This window comes from Populus trichocarpa, chromosome 1 (genome assembly GCF_000002775.5).
Source record: "Populus trichocarpa isolate Nisqually-1 chromosome 1, P.trichocarpa_v4.1, whole genome shotgun sequence".
NCBI lineage: Eukaryota > Viridiplantae > Streptophyta > Magnoliopsida > Malpighiales > Salicaceae > Populus > Populus trichocarpa.
In genome coordinates, this window is record NC_037285.2 from 11,422,267 (window position 1) to 11,441,794 (window position 19,528).

General features: G+C 31.3%; 2 protein-coding genes across 2 annotated transcripts; both read left to right on the top strand.

The window, feature by feature from the left end:
- The first annotated feature begins 2 nt into the window (after nucleotides 1–2).
- On the top strand, nucleotides 3–2,568 carry LOC18094144 (protein FATTY ACID EXPORT 1, chloroplastic). The gene is made up of 6 exons (XM_006368316.3): nucleotides 3–340; nucleotides 423–606; nucleotides 740–907; nucleotides 1,881–1,927; nucleotides 2,013–2,053; nucleotides 2,140–2,568. Exons 1-6 carry the CDS (start codon nucleotides 215–217, stop codon nucleotides 2,231–2,233), a joined length of 660 nt encoding a protein of 219 aa, XP_006368378.1. The 5' UTR covers nucleotides 3–214; the 3' UTR covers nucleotides 2,234–2,568.
- A 15,093-nt stretch (nucleotides 2,569–17,661) lies between these two features.
- Nucleotides 17,662–19,493, top strand: LOC18094145 (transcription factor MYB53). Its single transcript, XM_006368317.3, has 3 exons — nucleotides 17,662–18,179; nucleotides 18,285–19,032; nucleotides 19,208–19,493. Exons 1-2 carry the CDS (start codon nucleotides 17,917–17,919, stop codon nucleotides 19,030–19,032), a joined length of 1,011 nt encoding a protein of 336 aa, XP_006368379.1. The 5' UTR covers nucleotides 17,662–17,916; the 3' UTR covers nucleotides 19,208–19,493.
- The last annotated feature ends 35 nt before the right edge of the window (nucleotides 19,494–19,528 follow it).

The window sequence follows — 19,528 nt, forward strand, 5'->3', positions numbered from 1 at the left end:
GAAAAATAGCAGGTATAGGAGCTGATCGATCTGAATTCTAAAAAGCCAACCGAAAAATCTTGACACTTTGGTAAAGAAAACACAAATAAGAAGGTGGGGGCGGGTGTTGACCACGTACCGTTTACAACCTTCAGGACCCTTTCAAAAATCCCAATTTTCTGTAATCAGCTCTTCAAAACTCCATCCCATCAGTCTCGCATCAATCAAACCCACCATGGCTACATCATCATCATCAACAACAACAATCTCTCAGCTTTCTTGTTTCTCTTCACTCAACAGCAGGCTACACCATCTACACCGTCGATCCATTCTATCTCTGCCACAGTCTCCTCGCTACAAGGTACTAAAAAAACCCAATCTTTTTTTTTTTACTTTCTTCTGATACAACAATGCAAGAAACTAATAGATTTTTATGATTATAGTCATGGGTTGTTATGAGTATTGAAGGACATAATAATGAAGCACAGACTTCAACTTCAAATATCAAAACAAGTAGTACGAATCATAACTATACAGCTCCTGAGGAATATAAGGGAATTAGTGATCCAGTAAAGGGAGTGTATGGGTCAGCGAAAATTCATGACTTTTGTTTTGGCATTCCTTTTGGTGAGTGTTCTTTACTTTTATTTCCATTTGGGTTTTGAAAAGTTTGAATTTTTAGTGTTTGTTTTGTTTTTGGGAAGATAATGATGCAGGTTCTTGCAAATGTTTGCTTCTTTTTTTTCCTTCTTTTTTTCAGGTGGGGTTGTTTTAAGTGGGGGGCTTCTTGGTTTTGTCTTCTCTAGAAATGCTGTGAGTTTAGGTACTGGTGTGTTGTTTGGAGGTGCTTTGCTAGCACTCAGTACCTTTAGTTTAAAGATTTGGAGGCAGGGGAAATCAAGCCTTCCATTTGTGCTTGGACAAGCTGGTAATTGAATCATACTGTTTACGATATTGTCATGCTGTTTCTTTAAATTTCTGTTATGGATTGTTTAGTTTCAGCTATTTGTTCTGTTTCTTGAAGCAAAAATTTAGTGGGAGAAAATATATGTAGAAGCTGAAAGCTAGAAACTAGAAACCTGAAACGAATCAGCTAGTTGTTCCTGATTGGTTTTTGAGCCTTTCTCAAGGCGTGGTTTTTTTTTTTTATTGTTTCTTATAGTATCTGAGAACTTTCTCTGTGCACTGGAATTCATGCCAATAGAATAAACTGAAGCCCAAAATACGCATAGATGTTGGAGACTTTGGCCCTTGCTCGAGTGCGCATTGAAATGCATTTGTGGGAGATTGTGTTCACTTTATGAAGTGAATATTGGTTTATAGCCACTCTGGGCGTGGTAGAGATTTTGAATTGATTGCCTTGCTTGATGAATAATTTGCAGGACTACTTATAATATGGATTTGCTTTATAGGCCATCCAATTGATGATCATCCAAAGTGGATTGGGAAGTTAAAAAGTTATAGTTTTAGATGATCACGTGGATAAGGCAATGAATTATATGCCCAGCCATGGCAAGGAAGCAAGTTTGCATCACAATGAACAATACTTAGAGTTTTAGATAGGATTCTACTGTCCCCCATTACTATTATTCTCTGTTTCTCCCAGTCTTCTACTCTTATCCTGTGTTCAACGTTTAGTGAAGAAATAAAGGCAAATGCTGATGATCTGAAACATGCAGTTTGTAGATCATTAGCACTTTGGGAAGGTCAATGAGTGAGTCCTACAAACATGTGTGAAATAGGATAGGGAATTATTTTTGAATTTGTGAAACCACAGTTGTCATAACCGCCTGAAGTTTTTAAAACTTGAAAAATGTATCATTGCCTTCTTGGATCTTACAGAAGATAATTAATCTTTCCTTGTGAGTTTTATCTTATTTTGTCACTTTCTGTCCTTGCAGTACTCGCAGCAGCCCTTTGCTGGAACAACTTTCGGGCTTACTCTTTGGTTAGTAACCACATCAGTATTAAAATTGTTCTCATTGATTAGCTGTTTTTTTTTTTTTCTAATATCATTATTTTGTGGGCTGCAGACAAAGAAGGTAATTCCAACAGGATTTTTTGCTGTCATCAGGTACTTAATAATTGGTTACTGAAATTTTTTATTTATCAAATTATTTGGTCTCGTTTTTGGCACCTAAACTTCTTTATTCATTACAGTGCTGCAATGCTGTGCTTCTATTCATATGTAATGATATCTGGAGGAAACCCACCACCAAAGAAGTTGCAGGAATCTGCTGGTGTCAATTCATAACAAGAAATTGAAAAGGCCAGGTAAAGGTGAGGGATGGCTTTAGATATAAGGGCGCTTTGTTTATTTAATGCAAACTACAAGTTGAGCTGGTACACATTACTTGTGTGAGGCGGTTTGGCTTAGGTTACAGTTCTGCTAGTAACAAATTCTTTATAGCACTGATGTTTCATTTGACAGAATAAGTGGTCTATTGTGTCAGTTTTGTTGTGGGCATAGTTAGTCAGTATATGAACTATGGAATGAGACTCCAAAAATTATGTTGTAAAAGGATGAAATTTCTTACCTTTCTATGCATTTCCATATTTTAGATGCTCAAATTCTGGAGTATCTGAATCTGCCTATTGTCTTTTTCTCTCTGAATTCTTGATCAAATTAACCACTCAGATGAGGATGTAATATGAACGCAAAGAATTATCACTGCAGTGCTTTTGTTGTTGCAGGTGTCCTTCTCAAATGATTTTTTACAATTCATGTCTATGCATCTGAGTCTAGTTATTCTCCATTTTCTTTTATTTTTCTCCCTTTGATACATTCTTTTGTGCCTGATTGGAAGTGAAATTGAATATGAATGCATGGGCAATATTCAGTTCTCTATTGGAGAGCTAAGGATTTCAGAATTGATCCTAATGAAATGTGTTATCCGGTCATGTAACAAGTGTGCAATTGCATGACTTCAAGGAGAGTTTTGGAAAGCTAGATTATTGGAAGCCATTGAAAAGGTTGGCCCTTTTATGATGCCCCATTGTATATTCCATGGACATGTGGTTGAGAGATATTGACGCTTCTATCAGCTGCTGAATGGAATATTACTATACGAGTCTACTTCCCATTTCTCGAAGTTGGTTGTCTGCCCGTTGCTATGCTCATAAACTTGTGTTTTCCTTGGAAAGTGGGGATTATGGGCTTCACTCGTTTAAGTTAATGGGATGAGAGGGCCATGGTTATTGTGAAAGACATCGTAGATCACACTTCTGTACAAAATTAAGCATGCTAGGTGGTGACATGTATATATTCGTGAACGTGGACGATGGGACTTGTATTTCTGTTGCTAACCATTCAAACCTGAGGGTAACTGAAGAAGAAACTTCAGAGTTCATCTATGCATGCATTTGGAGTGTTTAGAAAGGTTGCAGGGTCCCAAGCTCCGGAGATATGCAGGGTGCTTGTAAGTTTTTGAAGAACACTGCAATTGGGTAGGCCGTCAATGGATTAGAAGGTCAACCGAGGCGTTTTCTGTTTGCTTTTATCATGCCATCCCTGTTTTGCGGCAAACGCATGATTTTCGAAAATGCAGATAGATGATAGAGCTGCTAGTGACCGCTCAATTAAATATTTTTTCTTTGGAGACAGTAGCTGAAGGTTACCTTCAATCTTCGCTTAAAAAATAGGAAATCTTAAGACGCTTAGCTTACTTGGAATCCTGTAGGCTTCGATTCAAGCTTCTCCATTCATCTTCCCTCTACATGAATGCTTCAATGCGTTCAGTTCACGGCTAACAGGCTTACGGCCTGCTTAAGTCTGCCTTCTATTCATCGCATCACCTTCAAAAGTGATCGAGTTTTAGGTTGGGCCTAAAAATATCAGACAATCATTTATTAATATGTGGTTTAGGCCTGTTCTCCTACTTAGGCTCTCAAGACGTTGTCGATAAAACTAAATTTATGACTCTTTTTTTTTAAAAAAATAAATAAATTGTTATTTAATATTCGATTGTACAAGGCCTGTGGAATCACTTTCCTCACTTTTCTCCCTTTTCGATGTTTGGAAACTTTTAAAAAAGTTTGTTAAGATGAGAAGCATTTTCAATAAAAAAAAACAATTAGTCTCCAAAAAAAAATTTCTTTTATTTTAAATGAAAAACACTTTTTAAACTTAAAAAAAATAAAATACCATGTTATTTACTGATTATATCAAATTTAATCTTTAATTTTTTATTGTTATATATTTTATTTTGAATCATGTTTTCAACCTCTTTTTCTTTTTAATTTTGTCACTTAAAATTTAATTTTTACATCAACTTTGGTTTTAATTCTTTGTAATGTTATTTGTTTTTCTCTTTATTTTTTTAATTGAATTTTTTTATAGATTTAGTCCCTATTATTTTGATTGATATATTTTTTTATTTAAAATAATTTATGAAATTAGATTTTGTTTTCAATTCCTTCCTCAAACTTTTTTATCTATCAAATTTAGTTCTATTCTTTTAATAAACTTGGGAAAAAAAAACATTAATGAGTTATTTTTCAACTCATTTTTCATGGTATATCTAAATACTGAAAAAAAAATTTCAACTCATTTTTCATAATACTGACAAACATAAAAAAATAATCTACTTTCTATGAGTCTACTTTTCAAAAGAAAACAACTTTTCGACAAACAAACAAGGTCTAAGGTGAAGATATTTTTTTTATGTTTGGCATATATTAAAAATATCTCCTTTTTATACGATTATCCAATAATCGAGTTGACATGATTTATTGTACGTAATTTGTGAGAGTGTTTTACAAACCACCACACCTTTAATGAGGGTGAGATATTTTATTTATTGTTATAGAATTATATTTACAGTTAATTGTAATCTTTACAAGCATGGAAATTATCTCATAGAATTATATAGCTATAATCAAGGGTCAATGCTTCTAACAATGGTAAGGCTACATTATCATCAAGATAATATGCAATTGAATCAATTAGGTTCAACAAAATATACAATTGTATCGTTGACAAATTCCTTAACATCAACACCCTCTCGTAAGCTGAGTGTGAGATTTGATTGCACGTGAAGCTTTGTACGAAAAAAATTCAAAGAGAGAGTGTGTAAGATTCTTGGTGAAGATACCAACAACTTGAAGATGAGGATGCATATAATGAGTGTGAATTTTTTTTTGTTAGTGTAAGTTCACGTAAAAAATAGTAGTCTAACTCAACATGTTTGGCGCGTTTATGAGTAATTAGATTAGAGCTCAAGAAGAGGTCACTCTTGTTATCACATAAAAGGAAAGGTGGGTTAAAAATAGAAACCCGAAGATCTCGCAACAAATGAGTAAGCCAAAGGAGTTTAGCGACAATACGTACGAGTGCATGATATTCATATTCATAACTAGAATAAGAGAAATTTGGTTGCTTTTTGGCACTCTAGGAAACCACATTATCACCAAGAAAAATAGAGTATCCGGAAGTTGAACGATGAGTGTCAGGATAACCAATCTAGTTAGTATTAAAGTAGGTAATGAGAATTGCAGATGCGGTGGAGCACCAAAAACTAATGTCAAAATAAAATGTATTTTAAACAGATTATAGGTTTGATAACTCGCCAGATCTTCAGGATTTGAGCTCCGTATTTGATTGAGGTTAGAGGCGACAAGCCATGACTTTCTCGTGGTCAGATCTTTGAATAGCAGTTTCAAACAAATAAACAAGAAAACAATAAATACTAATCCATCACTTCCTTTTATTTTCTTTGTTTTTGAAACGGTGTGTCTCCATCCTGGAAATGCAACACCTTTCTAATATTTATTTTTGAAAAATCTACCAACGGTCTGAACTTTTATTCGCATGTCACCTATCATTGGATATTGATTTTCTTATTTCAGTTCCAACAAATCTTCAATAATACAGTGAGTTATCCTTCTCCTATTTTTAAATACTATATGTCATTCTTCATAAAAATTAAATCTAGTTAAAATGTGCGCAAACTGACCCGAACACCGACGTTAAACTAAAAAAAAATCTAAAATGTTTCTTAATTATTGTTTTAATGCTTTGAAGCTTTGAATTGGTTAGTTATAAGCAATAATTGGTCCTAACCAGCTCTGCAATCGAGGGTTCTGACTAATATGAAATAGATGGCCCCTAAGTTAGAATAATCTTAGTCGTCTATATATAATGTTTTGTGAAACAATACAAGGAGGCCAGAGTATGATATTACGGAAGAGTTTCCTCGTTCGATCCCGACAGGAACATGGAAAACTGAACTTAGTACCATAACCAAAAGCAACAATGCCAACGTCAAATCTCTTAAGATTTGTCTTATCGAAGGAAACTCCGTAGCTACAAAACAAAGCCAGTGAATTACCACTTGTCCCGAAGACCTCTTCTTCTGATTGAATTTTATACTATCAATATCTGGTCCACAGCAATCACTGCTGACCTTGATGGATTTTGGCTTGCATAATGCTATCACATGTCTCGTTGTTTTCTTATATTTTATGCCTGTTGAATTTCAATTCATTCAAACTTCATGGTAAAAGTGGGAACGAAGCAAGTTGGTATTCAGAAAAGTTAAAGTTGTTGTTGTTTTTTTGGTATATGGGTGATCAACCGTGCAATGAACACATTGCTAGAGCTGAATATTTAATAGTTGCAATTGAATTTATGTAATTAAGAGAACTAATTAATAATTAACTTTATAAGGATTGTCTGTAATTTTTAAAGCTTGAAAAACTCTAGCTCTATATGCCCCATCAAAGATGGTAACACAATTAATGAGAAATTATTAATTAAAGGTGCAAGATTGTGATTATATGATGAGAGCTTAAGGATACAGTAGACTTTTTTTTTAGAGGTCGTGGGAATGCAGCCAAAAACTTCCTGGGCAATAATGTTGCATCATATAACATTCTTATATTCAGGTTCAAATGAATAGTCATTCTATCATCCATTGAAGGAGCATGTATACCTGGAAAAATTATCTTTATTAATTTGAAATGTATTACTTATATTATAAAAGTGTTTGGAATACTTATATTATAAGAGTGTTTGGAAGTGTGGTAATATTTATTTTTTAAAGTATTTTTTTGTTTGGAAATGTATTAAAATAATATTTTATTTATTTATTTTAAAAAAATTATTTTGATTGTAGCATGTCAAAACGATTTAAAAATATATAAAAAATAATTTTAAATTAAAAAAAATATAAAACTCCGTCTAAAACATAGTTATAAACAGCGTCTACATATACATGCCTTCGAATTCCGTGATTACTTAAAGTTTGTTATTAATTATGGATCACCTAACTTCTTTTTTTGGAATCATGTAATTATAACCATGCTAGTTTCGGTTTATCTTCTGGTCAAGAAATATCAGCAAATTGACGAAATCGTCATCGTTTTGAGATGTGCCCTGAATTAATTGTCGGTTCGACTGCCTACAATAATTAAGCTATTCAGGAGTAGTGGAGGACTTGGAAAATTTGAGTAAAGAAAAGTTATATAAATATATAATATATATTAGTGGCCTTAAAACACTAACCTAGCTAACTCTACTCCACGCCAAATAAATAATTTCGTCGTCTCACTTTTACCATCAAATAAGTCTTTAGTGGTGAATTTATTAAACACTGCGTGTTTTACCAGTTACCACCTTCCAGCCGTGTTTACCTTCATATGCAATACCTAATCCTCGTTAATTAAAGTGTAATCGTAAATGAGCTGTTGCTTTTCCTTCTTAGTTTTTTTTTTTTCTCTCTCTCTTTTGCTGAATCATGCGCAGATTGATACGTGATTTCCTCATCATTAATGCCTTATTTTTTAAAAAATAAATTACGCAAATTAGGTGGCTAGCTTATATACCTTAACTAGTCTCCTTTAAATTTAATTAAATATTTTAAATTTAATTCACAATAATAGAGGTGTGGTAGAGGTTTCTAAGCTTTGCTTACGATGATATAGTGAATGCCTCTTCAAATATATATGATTGGGAAAAATACAATATTTTTACTAAAAATGAAATCAACACATTGTACATCTATTTTAGAAAAACAAATTAATTAGAGAGTGAAGAATTAATATTAGCTAATTAAGGAGTGTCCCCTCTTTTTCCCCGCTGAGTTTAATAGGCAGATTTACCGTGAGTATGTTTATGATCTCTAGTAGAGAAGTACCTTACAGTGGGAGTAGGTAAGTCTTTGATGAATATGTTTTGTTTTTTAAGACAATAATTTTATTAATATTAAATTAATACAAAATAAACTATATATTATAAAAATTGAAACTTGTTACAAGAACATCACATGACAAAATCTTTTATAATATTAATGAATTATGATATTTCAGGTAATATTTAGTAATCTTATGGAAGATGATAGATAGAGAGCACTTTAACTTTTCAAACCAAGAATTTATTAAAAAAAATAAAATTCTCTTTCAAACCATGTAAACAAACAGATCTCTTGCTACCATGTACGTGTATCAATTGAGAAATGGTCGTACTATAAATTATTGTTGATGATAAGCTTATAAGTTTTCAAATAACAAAAAAAAATGTTTAAAATGTTTATTTAAATGGTGAAGTTTCTCAGATTGGAGATACAAAGCTACATATAAAAGCACAATAATACTTATAAATCAGATTTAAAAAGATTAACCTCTGAACATAGAAATAAAATGAAAAAAATCTCACTTAAAAAACAGAAAATAAATGGATATATCACGCTGGCTTCTAAGGTTTTGTTGATACAAGAAACGATATATAGCCGTGGGTAAAATAAATAATTTGGTCCTAGCCATGGGTTTCGGGGAATAAAGCTTCGTCACATTCATATAAGAAAAGAAATAACTTCGTCATGTTTACGAGTTTAAGTTCTCTTCTCAAAGTTACGATTATTAATTTTAGAATTTATAAAATTAATTAAGGAATACACAAACTAACTCGAATATTCATATTAATAAAAAAAATTAACAAAAACAAAAATCATAAGACTTTGAATTGATCTTTTACATTAATTTTACAAAGACAACATTTCTAACATAAAAATGGAAACCACAAACATGGGATAAGGATTTGACCTCTAAAACTTCAAGTCAACCATGCACTAGCACTCCAGCTTCATTTCAAACTAATTTGAGGATTTTTGGTCTTCCAGTACTGTAACGTCATGGTTTTTTTTTTCTTAAGAAAATCATTATAATATTTAAATTCCGATTTTTTTTCTTTTTCTTTTTGGTAAGAAGAGTCCTTACATTATTATTGATTAGGTTAGTTATTTACTCCCTGTTACAAGCCATTGACTGTACAGACAATAGGGTTACCAACCTAACCACCAAAGTACTTAAGGAGGTTCTCCACCTAATTAATTCATGTATGCCTGATAGCTAACTTTCGTAGCATTCCAACATCTTGAATAGAAAAACATTAATTAATACTTAAACAAAAATAATAATAATCGGCCCATAAAGTTTCTCTGCAATTTATATGATAAAAATTCCAAAAATTATAACTTAAATCAGGCGATGAATCTATATATTTTTATAATTCTCTTTAATTCAAGAAATATAATTATGAAACCGATATAAATTATTGATGAAAATATGTGTGTGTGTGTATTCAAATTTGTCTTTGAAAACGTCCTCCTCATGTGCAGCATTTTAGCAAAACTTCTAACCACGTTCTCAAATTTATGCACTCACTTTAGCCTTCAAGCGAACCATGTGAGATAATCTCTGGAAGAAGAACGTTGATGGCACTCTATAAGACTCAGGTTGAGGTGTGTCTGGATTGGGTTTGGATTCCAAGTTGGTTGGGTCACTCACAAATCAACGAGTTAATTTAATTTTTTTATTAAAATAATATCATTTTAAGTTCGTTTTTAATAAAACAATGTTATTTTAATTTGGTTCAAAATAAAACTTGGCGATTCAGCAAATCAAAGGTTGCTCACCTGACTAAGCAGGATTTTATAACTACACTCTATATAGTCAACAGGGTATATATATAATTATGATAAATTTTACAGGTTATTATATTGATGAACTGAATAGTTGTGATCAATGAATTACGTAATAAAAATTAATGTAATTAAATTAGTCATCAAACACAGCATTAATCCCCGTCCTTCTTGTTTACACATCAAATTAAGGTTTGTTTTGCATATGGGACGTACGTATCTGTCGCAGTTCAAAATGAAAAAGATTGTTAACTGGTAGTTATTTAATCTCAATAATTTAAATTATACCGTTAATAACGATGATGATAGCTGATATATATATCAATATTATTATACATATTCTGATATTTGATCGAATTCGCCATATACTAAGTTATATAGGATGTTTCTTGCAAGTTTGTTTTCCCCTTTCTTTCTCCTCTGTTGTCTTACTCTGAGCTTACTGTTGTTTTTTCTTCTCCAATGGCAACTTTACTTATGTTCCTCTTCTAGGGAAACCAAGTTTGATAAGTAAACTGGACAACAGTGTTTGAAGATGTAAAGAACGTAGGGCCGGCGTCTCTCATTATTGTTTTTATTTTTAATGGGACCTTTTTAATTATGTTTTCAATTATTTTCATCTAGCAGACATTTTTCTTCTTTACTTGCTTGTCATCGGGGATAATGATGCAATAGAGATTGACAAATTGTCAGAGCATATGTCACTGTCTCCTCATCGTTATTGTCAAAGTATCTGTGATCAGTGTAAAGAAATATTTAAGAGATCTTGAGCTTCCGATTAAAAGAAGTTCGTCTTCCATAATTCTCCACACTGTTGAGAGAAGGAGGAGAGATATGTTGAGCTTCTAAACAAGTCAAAACCAACTAACGCGCTAAGATTTCCTGCAAGTTTATTATTTTTATCATATCTAGTTTTGGATACTAATCTAATTTAATTAATGATTTCATGGTCCGAACCTCGCCTTCATGTGCAAGAATCTTCATTCCTTCATTTTTATGATCCACATCTTGATTTTCAAATCCTGTTTCAATTAACTGTTATCCTAAATTTTGAAGTTTGAGGATATTTTAGACCGACAAGTTCAAGCTTGAACGACCCAGCTTGCTGTTGATTATAAACGCTTCAGTGTTAAGACAGCCAAACTCCGTCAATTGATAATGAAGATGAGATCACATGTGGATGGTACATGTGCTTTTTCTTAATGGCCTTACGATCTCGACGAAGACCTGTCTCCTCCGACGTCTCTATTCTAAATTAATTTTATTCGAACTTATAAATATTTAAATTTGTAATAAATATTTTATTTTAATTATTTTTTACGAAGGGGTTACCAATGGACTTAGTCTAAAATGAAGGTTGGTATGATTTTTTTGAATGGTCAGCACGCAATCTGAGAAAGAAAAAGAAGGGAAAGAAATAAAAGAAAAGCAATTTCGGGTCATACTACCCCTGAAACACAATACACGCGCCACCTAGAGAGGAAGAGGATACCGAGATAAATCAAATGATGAAGTGAAATCACGGTTAAAACCACCAAAACCAACCACACGCGCCACCAGAAGGCGGCGAAGTGGTTGACGCGTGCGAGGGCACATGTCAATAACATTTTTGTTTATTTTTTTTACAAAACCAAAAATACCCTTGGAACTAAACAATAATAACAAACAAAACATGATGAAATTACAATCAAGCTCCTGAAGCCAAGGTTAAAATTTCGAATAACAAGAGTAATGTAGTAATTATATTATTCTATCAAATATAAAAATACAAAAACACCCTTGTATATAAGACATTAGATTATTTTATTCAAGGGTTACATTAGTAATTTTAATGTACATTAAGAAATACAATTACTAAAATAACCTCGCACAATCCTTAAATTAAAGACATTATATCATGATGAAAAGACTGTTTTACCCCGAAATAAAAGCAAAAGATAAAATAACCAATGGGCAAAATAGTAGTTATATTATTGTAATAAATAGTAATACACCCCTTGGGCACGGGATTAGTTTTTTTTATAATTATTAAATGTGCTAGTACTATATATTTATAAACTACCAAAAAAATTAAAACCCAGCTTTTCATGCAAGCATGAAGGAAATATATAGTAATTTGAACCTCTTGGTTTCTTTCAACGTGATTTGAACTAATCCTTAATGCTGTTTCTCATTGTGCTATATGTTGACTAAAACATACCTAACAACGTCGGCTGAGTATTCCACGTAAAAGCAACGTAGGTGAGGTTATTTTGGTAGAAATTTGGATCAGCAAAGAAGCTTAATAAAAGCCGGGAGAATTCTGGTGGTGCGTTATTAATATTATTTATTATACTTTAACTTAAAACGTGTGGGTTTTTTATTTACTGTAAAGGCAGCTACCGTTCATGAACATATAATCACAATGGCAATATGTTGTACAGTGTATTTGTTAAAAATTCATTTTGGTTTTTAAATTTTGTTTTTTGATGATTTAATTTTAATTGAAGGCTAATTGATTATGATTTTTTTAGAAAAAGATGGGGTTCAAAGAAGAGGGACTAGAATGAAAAAGATATCAAACATAAGTAGCGTGTCATAAGTTTCAGCTACAAATATACTTTGGTTCCCAAACTTAAAAAATAACACAAATTACACAATTTTGGTACCTTAATATTTTTCAAATTCAATTTTGGTACAAAAGTTTATTTTTGTTATTTTTCAGTTCCTGAATAGAGAGAGGCCACCGGATTCCAATGATAGAGAGAGAAAATGTCATTGACACCGATATAGACCACCAAAACAATTGATATTTGTGTTAAATGGTTCCATTTGATGAGGGGAGTTCATATTGGGTATTGTTTTTCCTTGAAAAAACAGATCTAAGCCTAATTTGATTTTTGGTTTCGAGTTGATTCAGTTTTTTGGATGGTTTTTATTTTTATTTTTTGAGGTCATGGCTCCTAAGGTGTTTTTTAAGTGTTTTTTGTCAAAATAGATTGAAAAAAATGGGGTTTTAGGTCAAAAAAATTGAATCTTAATTTTCTAGCCACCATAGTGGCCAGAATCTAGGCAACATCAAATGACGTGTTATTTGATTTAAACAAAAAAACAATTTGGTGCGAGAGACATATGCAGCAAAAGAAAATAAGGGTCTAGTGGTCATGGCCTGCCCTAAAGAAATGGGTCAAGCGAGCTAGCCTAACTTGCTAGGTCCAGCAGCCTGGTTTTTTTCTTTTATTTTATTCAATAAATTAATATGTCTATTTTTATTATCATTTGATTGAATAAAAAAATTATTTTAATAAACAAATATAGTAAACACAACCGAATAAATATCTCACCTTGCGAGATTAAATATCTTTATCTACACTTATCTTTTAATTTTTCTATTTTTATTTTTAGTTATCATTTATATTTTATTTTTTTCATTTATTAACACACATGATGTTTAATTTATTTGATTAAATGTATGTATAAATTTTTTTATTTTCATTTAGAATTTTTTTAACTACGCAAACGTGTTGAGAAGGCCTGTGTATACAATTTTTTTGTTGAATATTTAACTTATAGCGAAGTGCGAGTCAAATACCTAGTTATTATTCTCATGTACGGGTACTCTAAACTTCTTAAATAAAGCCAATTTAATGGAAACAATATTATTGTCAAAGTAAAATCTTCCAATTATATACCTTATCCATTGTTTTCTTATCCATTGTTTTGTTCATCAACTTGTTTTTACTTTAAGTACCTAAAATAGGACTCTTTTGAACACGTGTATATCTTGAATTTGAATTCAAGACTAAAACTTTGTAGGTAAAACTAATTTGGTATGATAATGATAGTGGTTTTATTATTTAAAGTGTTTTTTATTTTGAAATGTATTGAAATAATATTTTTATTATTATTTTAAATTTATTTTTTATATCAATATATCAAAATAATTTTAAACATAAAAATAAATTTTGAAAAATAAATAAAATTTTTAAAAACTCCTATTAAAACAACCTTGTCTTAAGGTAAAACGTTGCAGCTTCTGCTGGCTGGTAAACGAATATCGGTTGATCAATCATCCATTTTTTTCTCGCTAATTTCCTTTTTTATATTTTTTTTATAGTGAAATGATGGACCAGCAGTGGCACCATTACAATTTACAAGGACAGTTCGAGGCCAAGCATGTATTTTTATTATTGTTAACTATTTAGTAGGTGGTATACTGATAAAAATTTAGAATTAAAAAGTTTGTTTTATCTGATCTCAGGTTTGAGTCCTATAATTATTAATATCGATGATTATTAAAGATTTATATAATTATTAATTTCAGGATCTACAAGGATTAGTCGAGATTTGCAAACTAGCCAGACACTCCCAAATAAAAAAAAAATTATTGTTATTATATTTTAATAATTCGAGACAGAGGACATAAAGCTTCAAATCATGTGAAAATAGGAGGAAACGAACAAACTTGCTGACCAACGAGATGACGACATCAAGGCATCATAAAAAATAATTAAATATCTGAAGAATCCTAGTTAGTAGTTTCAGCGATTAACTAATCCTTTGTCCGTGCATTGCCGCGAAGAACTGTTCGATAATGTTATTAAAAAGAAAAAGAAAAAGGCGTCGAGTCTAATGGGTGACAATGTGTTGTCCACATGTTTTTTTAATGAATGCACAACACGTTATTTGTCTGTATAGACGACATGCCTCACAGTGTAGCAATTTTTTCTTCTGGATATCAAGGTAAGACCCCAAAAACCATATTTCTACCTATTTTAACCTTGGAAAATTAAAGCAACATCAGTAACCGTATTTAAAAACACCATTTAATTAATCTATAAATTCAAAATCAAAACTAAAATACGAGAAAAATAAAATTTATATCATTAATCATTTCTTTTATTTCTGGTGACTTTATATCTTCTCTCTTAACATTTAAATAAATAACTAAAACATGAGAAAAATAAATTTTTGACTTAAATATAAAAATCTAAAAATATAAGAAACATGAAAAAATTAATAATTTCAAGTATCAAGTGTATTTTTTTGCCCCTTCAACAGTTAAAAGCTAATTTTTTTTAATATTTTCTTATAATTGTAATGAGCTTGCTGGCCCACTAGTTGCCACGCCCGTCAAAAAGTAAAATTTCTGATTTTTTTTTTCCAACTAATCTAGTAAAAATTCAAACAAACTGAAATTAAGTTGAACAAAGATATGCTCAAATAAAGTATTGTACATGAAATTGATAAATCATATATTATAAAATCAATAGCATTCAGATTTTTTTAAAAATAATTTAAAATAAATTAACAAAAACTTCTTTCTCAACTCATAATATACTTTTTAAAAATTATTTTCTCGATATAATATTCACTCTAACAAATTGTAATTGTCAAATACTTGTTATTAACATTAAACTTTGTTATACTCGTATTTTTTTTTATTCGAGAAAATTCCACCTCCCGGAAAGCGTATTTTGTGGGTTCAGGTGAACGAGTAAAATCTCAATTATCCCAGACTCTTACAAAAGATGCACGTCCTGACTCGAACTCGAGACCTGTTGTACAGATTTCAAGCTCTTTGTCATCATGTTATGCCTCTTGGAGACTGTTATACTTGTATTTGATAATACATCTATCCTAGTTTTCTCAACATTTTATTTTATTAAATTCAAGATTAAAAAAAAAAAACCTCTAACATATTTAATTAAACATTACATGTAATATTCAAATAATTAAATTATTATGCAACGGGTTGACTACCACCGGAAAATTTGAATGAATGTGTGTGTGTGTTCCATGATATAAATAGCTTAAATAATCAAATCTTTCTCAACTTTTAGTTTATTAATTTGATGCTTTACTGAAATATTATTTTTAATTGGAGGGGAAATTTTTCATTTATATTTATAGTTTTTTTACAAACTTTTCTATTTAATTAATGTTTTCTTGCCGTTGTTTATGAGTTTACGTTTTTAAAAACCATACTTTATTTTCCTTTATTCTTTGATTTTTTTGAAAAAAAATTAAGTTTGATTTTCAATAATAATAAAAAAAGGAAAACAAAGATGCCTTATCGATGTTTTTAAGATTGCATGACAAAAATAAAGTAATAACTATACTTTAAAAATTGTATAAAAAATAAAAAATATTCTTTTTTTATTATTCATTAGAAAAAATAATTTTTAAAATTCTCACATTAATTTTATATATTATTATTTATAAAATTATTAATTAAAATAAAAATAAAAACTCTAATAGAAATGAAATGATTAGATTTTTAAAATTAATAAGCTCATTACTTTTATATATTATTATTCATAAGATAATTATTAATATTAGCATAAAAACCCTAATCTTAAGTATGATAAGATTAGATTTAAAAAAAATATTAATTTAATCATTTTATTTGAAAAAAGATTAATTTGATAATGTTTAAAAATAAAAGAAATAAATAAATAAAAACAAAAACAAATTGGAAAGGGTGAGGCAAGCCAATCACAAGTGTGCTTAGACTTGGTTTGTGTTCCTAGCCTTTAAAAAAAAAAAAAAAAAAAAAAAACTAGAAGGTTAATGGTTATATCTTTCCAAATTTTTTTACCTTCAAAAAAGCATCCTAACCTTCAGACTAATTTTAAACTTCAAAATATTTACAGTTAATCACATTGAATTTTCTTTAATTTCTTTAATTTTTTGTTTTCATTGTTTCAAAAAATAAAAAATTTCAAATCAGATAAAATAATTAAATTATTCTCATATATATTATATCTAAAATTGAGCCAAACAAGGTATTGAAAACTCGCATGCACCCAAGAACAATCTACCCCATAAAATAGAATAAACTCAAAAACACAAAGCACAAATACAACAAACACAACTTCGAACTCAGCTTGTCTGCCTCTTTCTTGATCCTCTCCTCTTTATCACTCCTGAGAACAGTAACAGAACAATTTTTTATGTAAACAAATGCCAAAAAAAGCTAGACTTTAGCAGCCATATATATACATGGCTGGCTATGCTCTCCACTTCACTTTCCACTCTTTACATAAACTCTCTTTCCACTCTTTTCTCTCCTTAATTAATTGTTTTATCTCTCCACTATCAAGAAATAAAATATAAATCAAATCAGATATGATTACTCAAAGGTAAACATTGTAAAATCGAGAACCAAAATGAAAGAAAGTTTTAATAAAAACCCTTTAAAGCTCACAGAAAACCCGTAAAACTCTAATGAATAAATAGAATTTTTCATTTAGACTAAAAGGGAATGAATGGTATAGCTAGTTAAATAGTTAGTTTCCAAGAACATCTCATGATCTAATGATTTATTCTCCTTTTTTTTCCCCTCAAATTAATTTTTGAAAATTAACGGGAGGGACGTTCGTAATCGCACATCATTGAGTTAAAATCACTGAAAGTTGATGTTGTATTTATCATATTTTTCAATAATATATACAAATGCACCAAACAAATCACAATAGCAATTGTCTTCTAGTCCTATCTACTGTAATTGAAGTTTCCGAGAAATATTTCAAATTTATTGGCCAACAATTATAACTTGTCAGCCATCAAAGCTGAATTCGTGAGGAGAAATTTTTATAATATTGGATGAAAAAGAATCACATAATCTTTCTGAAATTTGAGGAGAAATTTGATGGGACCCCTTTCTGAAATTCATACACATATTGCTCCCTTTTTCTACATGACATTTGCGCTACCTAATCTTGATGATTTTAGTAGTTGCCTGTTGATTTCCCTCTTCTTGAAAAACACCGAGATTTTATTATGAAATCGACCTTCCCCTAATTGCCTTGATTTTGGAAGCTTTTAAGAATATCATACTAATAAAAGAACGAAGACGACCTTTATCATTTCAATTACGTCTCTCGTGCAACTATTTATAAGCAGCATGTCTGATAAAAAAACAAAAAAGAACTAAAGTCATAGCGCCTTGTCTGATACCTCAAGACATTTCAAGTCGACATTTCTGTCCAGAACCTCTCCCGTCTTGCTTTGGTTTATTTCTGTTAAACTTGACAGAATGGTTAGGTCTCCTCGTAGCCATGGCAGTGACTTCAAGAAAGGGCCATGGACGCCGGAGGAGGATGAGAAGCTAGTTGATTATATTAAGAGGAACGGTCATGAAAACTGGAAAGCACTCCCTAAGCTTGCAGGGTTGAATAGGTGCGGGAAGAGCTGCAGATTGAGGTGGACAAATTATCTGAGGCCTGATATCAAGAGAGGAAAATTTTCTGAGGAAGAAGAACGAGTCATCGTCAACCTTCATTCTGTTCTTGGAAACAAGTATGCAGTTCTTCCTTTTTCCTTTTCAGCTAGCTTACATATTTGTGCTGTCAATATTTGTCCTTAAAATGGTTTTTAATCTTTCCCATTTACTTGAACTTGCAGGTGGTCAAGGATTGCTAACCATCTTCCGGGACGGACCGACAACGAAATAAAAAACTTTTGGAATACTCACATAAGAAAGAAGCTTCTTCAAATGGGGATTGACCCAAACACTCACAAGCCAAGGACTGATCTAGATCATTTCTTGAATCTCTCTCAGTTTCTTGGCGCAGCACAGTTTGGCAATACGGCAGATCCATTGGACAATTTTCTACAGTTACAGGCAGATGCCACTCAGTTAGCCAATATCCAGTTGTTGCGAAATCTGTTGCAGATTATGAATACCAACACACTGACAAATCTTGAGAACAACAGTCTCTTAGGATCCCAAAATCCTAACCTGTTTGAAGGATTGGGCAATGGGGCAACCATCTGCAATACCAAGGAACCATTTAACCCAGTATCTCAGGATCTCTTTAACCCACTTGCTACCCCTCAAGCACCACCCAATGACTTCCAAGCTATCTCGAATTTATGGGCTAGCTATGAAGGTGGATTTGGCCCTGAAGGCCTTAACATCAACAATAACAGCTTGAGCAGTTCCTATGGTACTCAAACAGATCAAAATCCACTTCCTGCATTGGTTTCAGCCTCAACCTCCCCTGGAACTTCCATCGTTAACCAAAAAGAAAGCAAGGGTAACCCATCAAACTACTCCACTGGCACGCCTACCTACACTGTTTTTGAGGGCTGGGAGAAGCTGATCGATGATGACTACTACAGCTCCTACTGGAAAGATATTCTGGAATAGGTATTTAATTAGTTTTTCCTTGCAAATATTCATTATGATTTCATTCCTTCTTCTTACTATTATCAGCTTTCCATTGCATCTAAATTTTTCAAAATTTTACATCCTTCGTTGGCTTTTTATCTTCTTCATCTTTAATTATTGCAAGAAAGTTAACATTTATTTCTGTTGTTTGCAGTTTGACATCGTCATCATCCTCGTCACATAACTCTCAGCGAAACACTCTCTCAACAAGCATTCATGCATGCTAGCTCTTGGTGCAGGAAACACAATTCGTTCATTTAAAATCTTATGTAACAAATGATCATTTTCTTCTTCTTATACATGTAGAGTCTGTTCTGCTAAAGATTCAACTATGTTTTTGTAAAAATTGGGTACATCCATGTTTTCCTAATTAATTGTAGCTTCAAATAAATCTGAAACATAAATAATACTGTTTTCCGTTAGAATTATGTTATAGCAAACATATGTTCTAACAGTTTTGTGTGCATTAAATAAG

Bases quoted from the DNA above. Each gene is read 5' to 3' on its own strand.
- LOC18094144 (XM_006368316.3), top strand. From the start codon at position 215: ATGGCTACATCATCATCATCAACAACAACAATCTCTCAGCTTTCTTGT. The intron at 1,928-2,012 runs GTTAGTAACCAC...TGTGGGCTGCAG, and splicing joins ACTTTCGGGCTTACTCTTTG to ACAAAGAAGGTAATTCCAAC. The intron at 2,054-2,139 runs GTACTTAATAAT...TATTCATTACAG, and splicing joins GGATTTTTTGCTGTCATCAG to TGCTGCAATGCTGTGCTTCT.
- LOC18094145 (XM_006368317.3), top strand. From the start codon at position 17,917: ATGGTTAGGTCTCCTCGTAGCCATGGCAGTGACTTCAAGAAAGGGCCA. The intron at 18,180-18,284 runs GTATGCAGTTCT...TTGAACTTGCAG, and splicing joins CATTCTGTTCTTGGAAACAA to GTGGTCAAGGATTGCTAACC.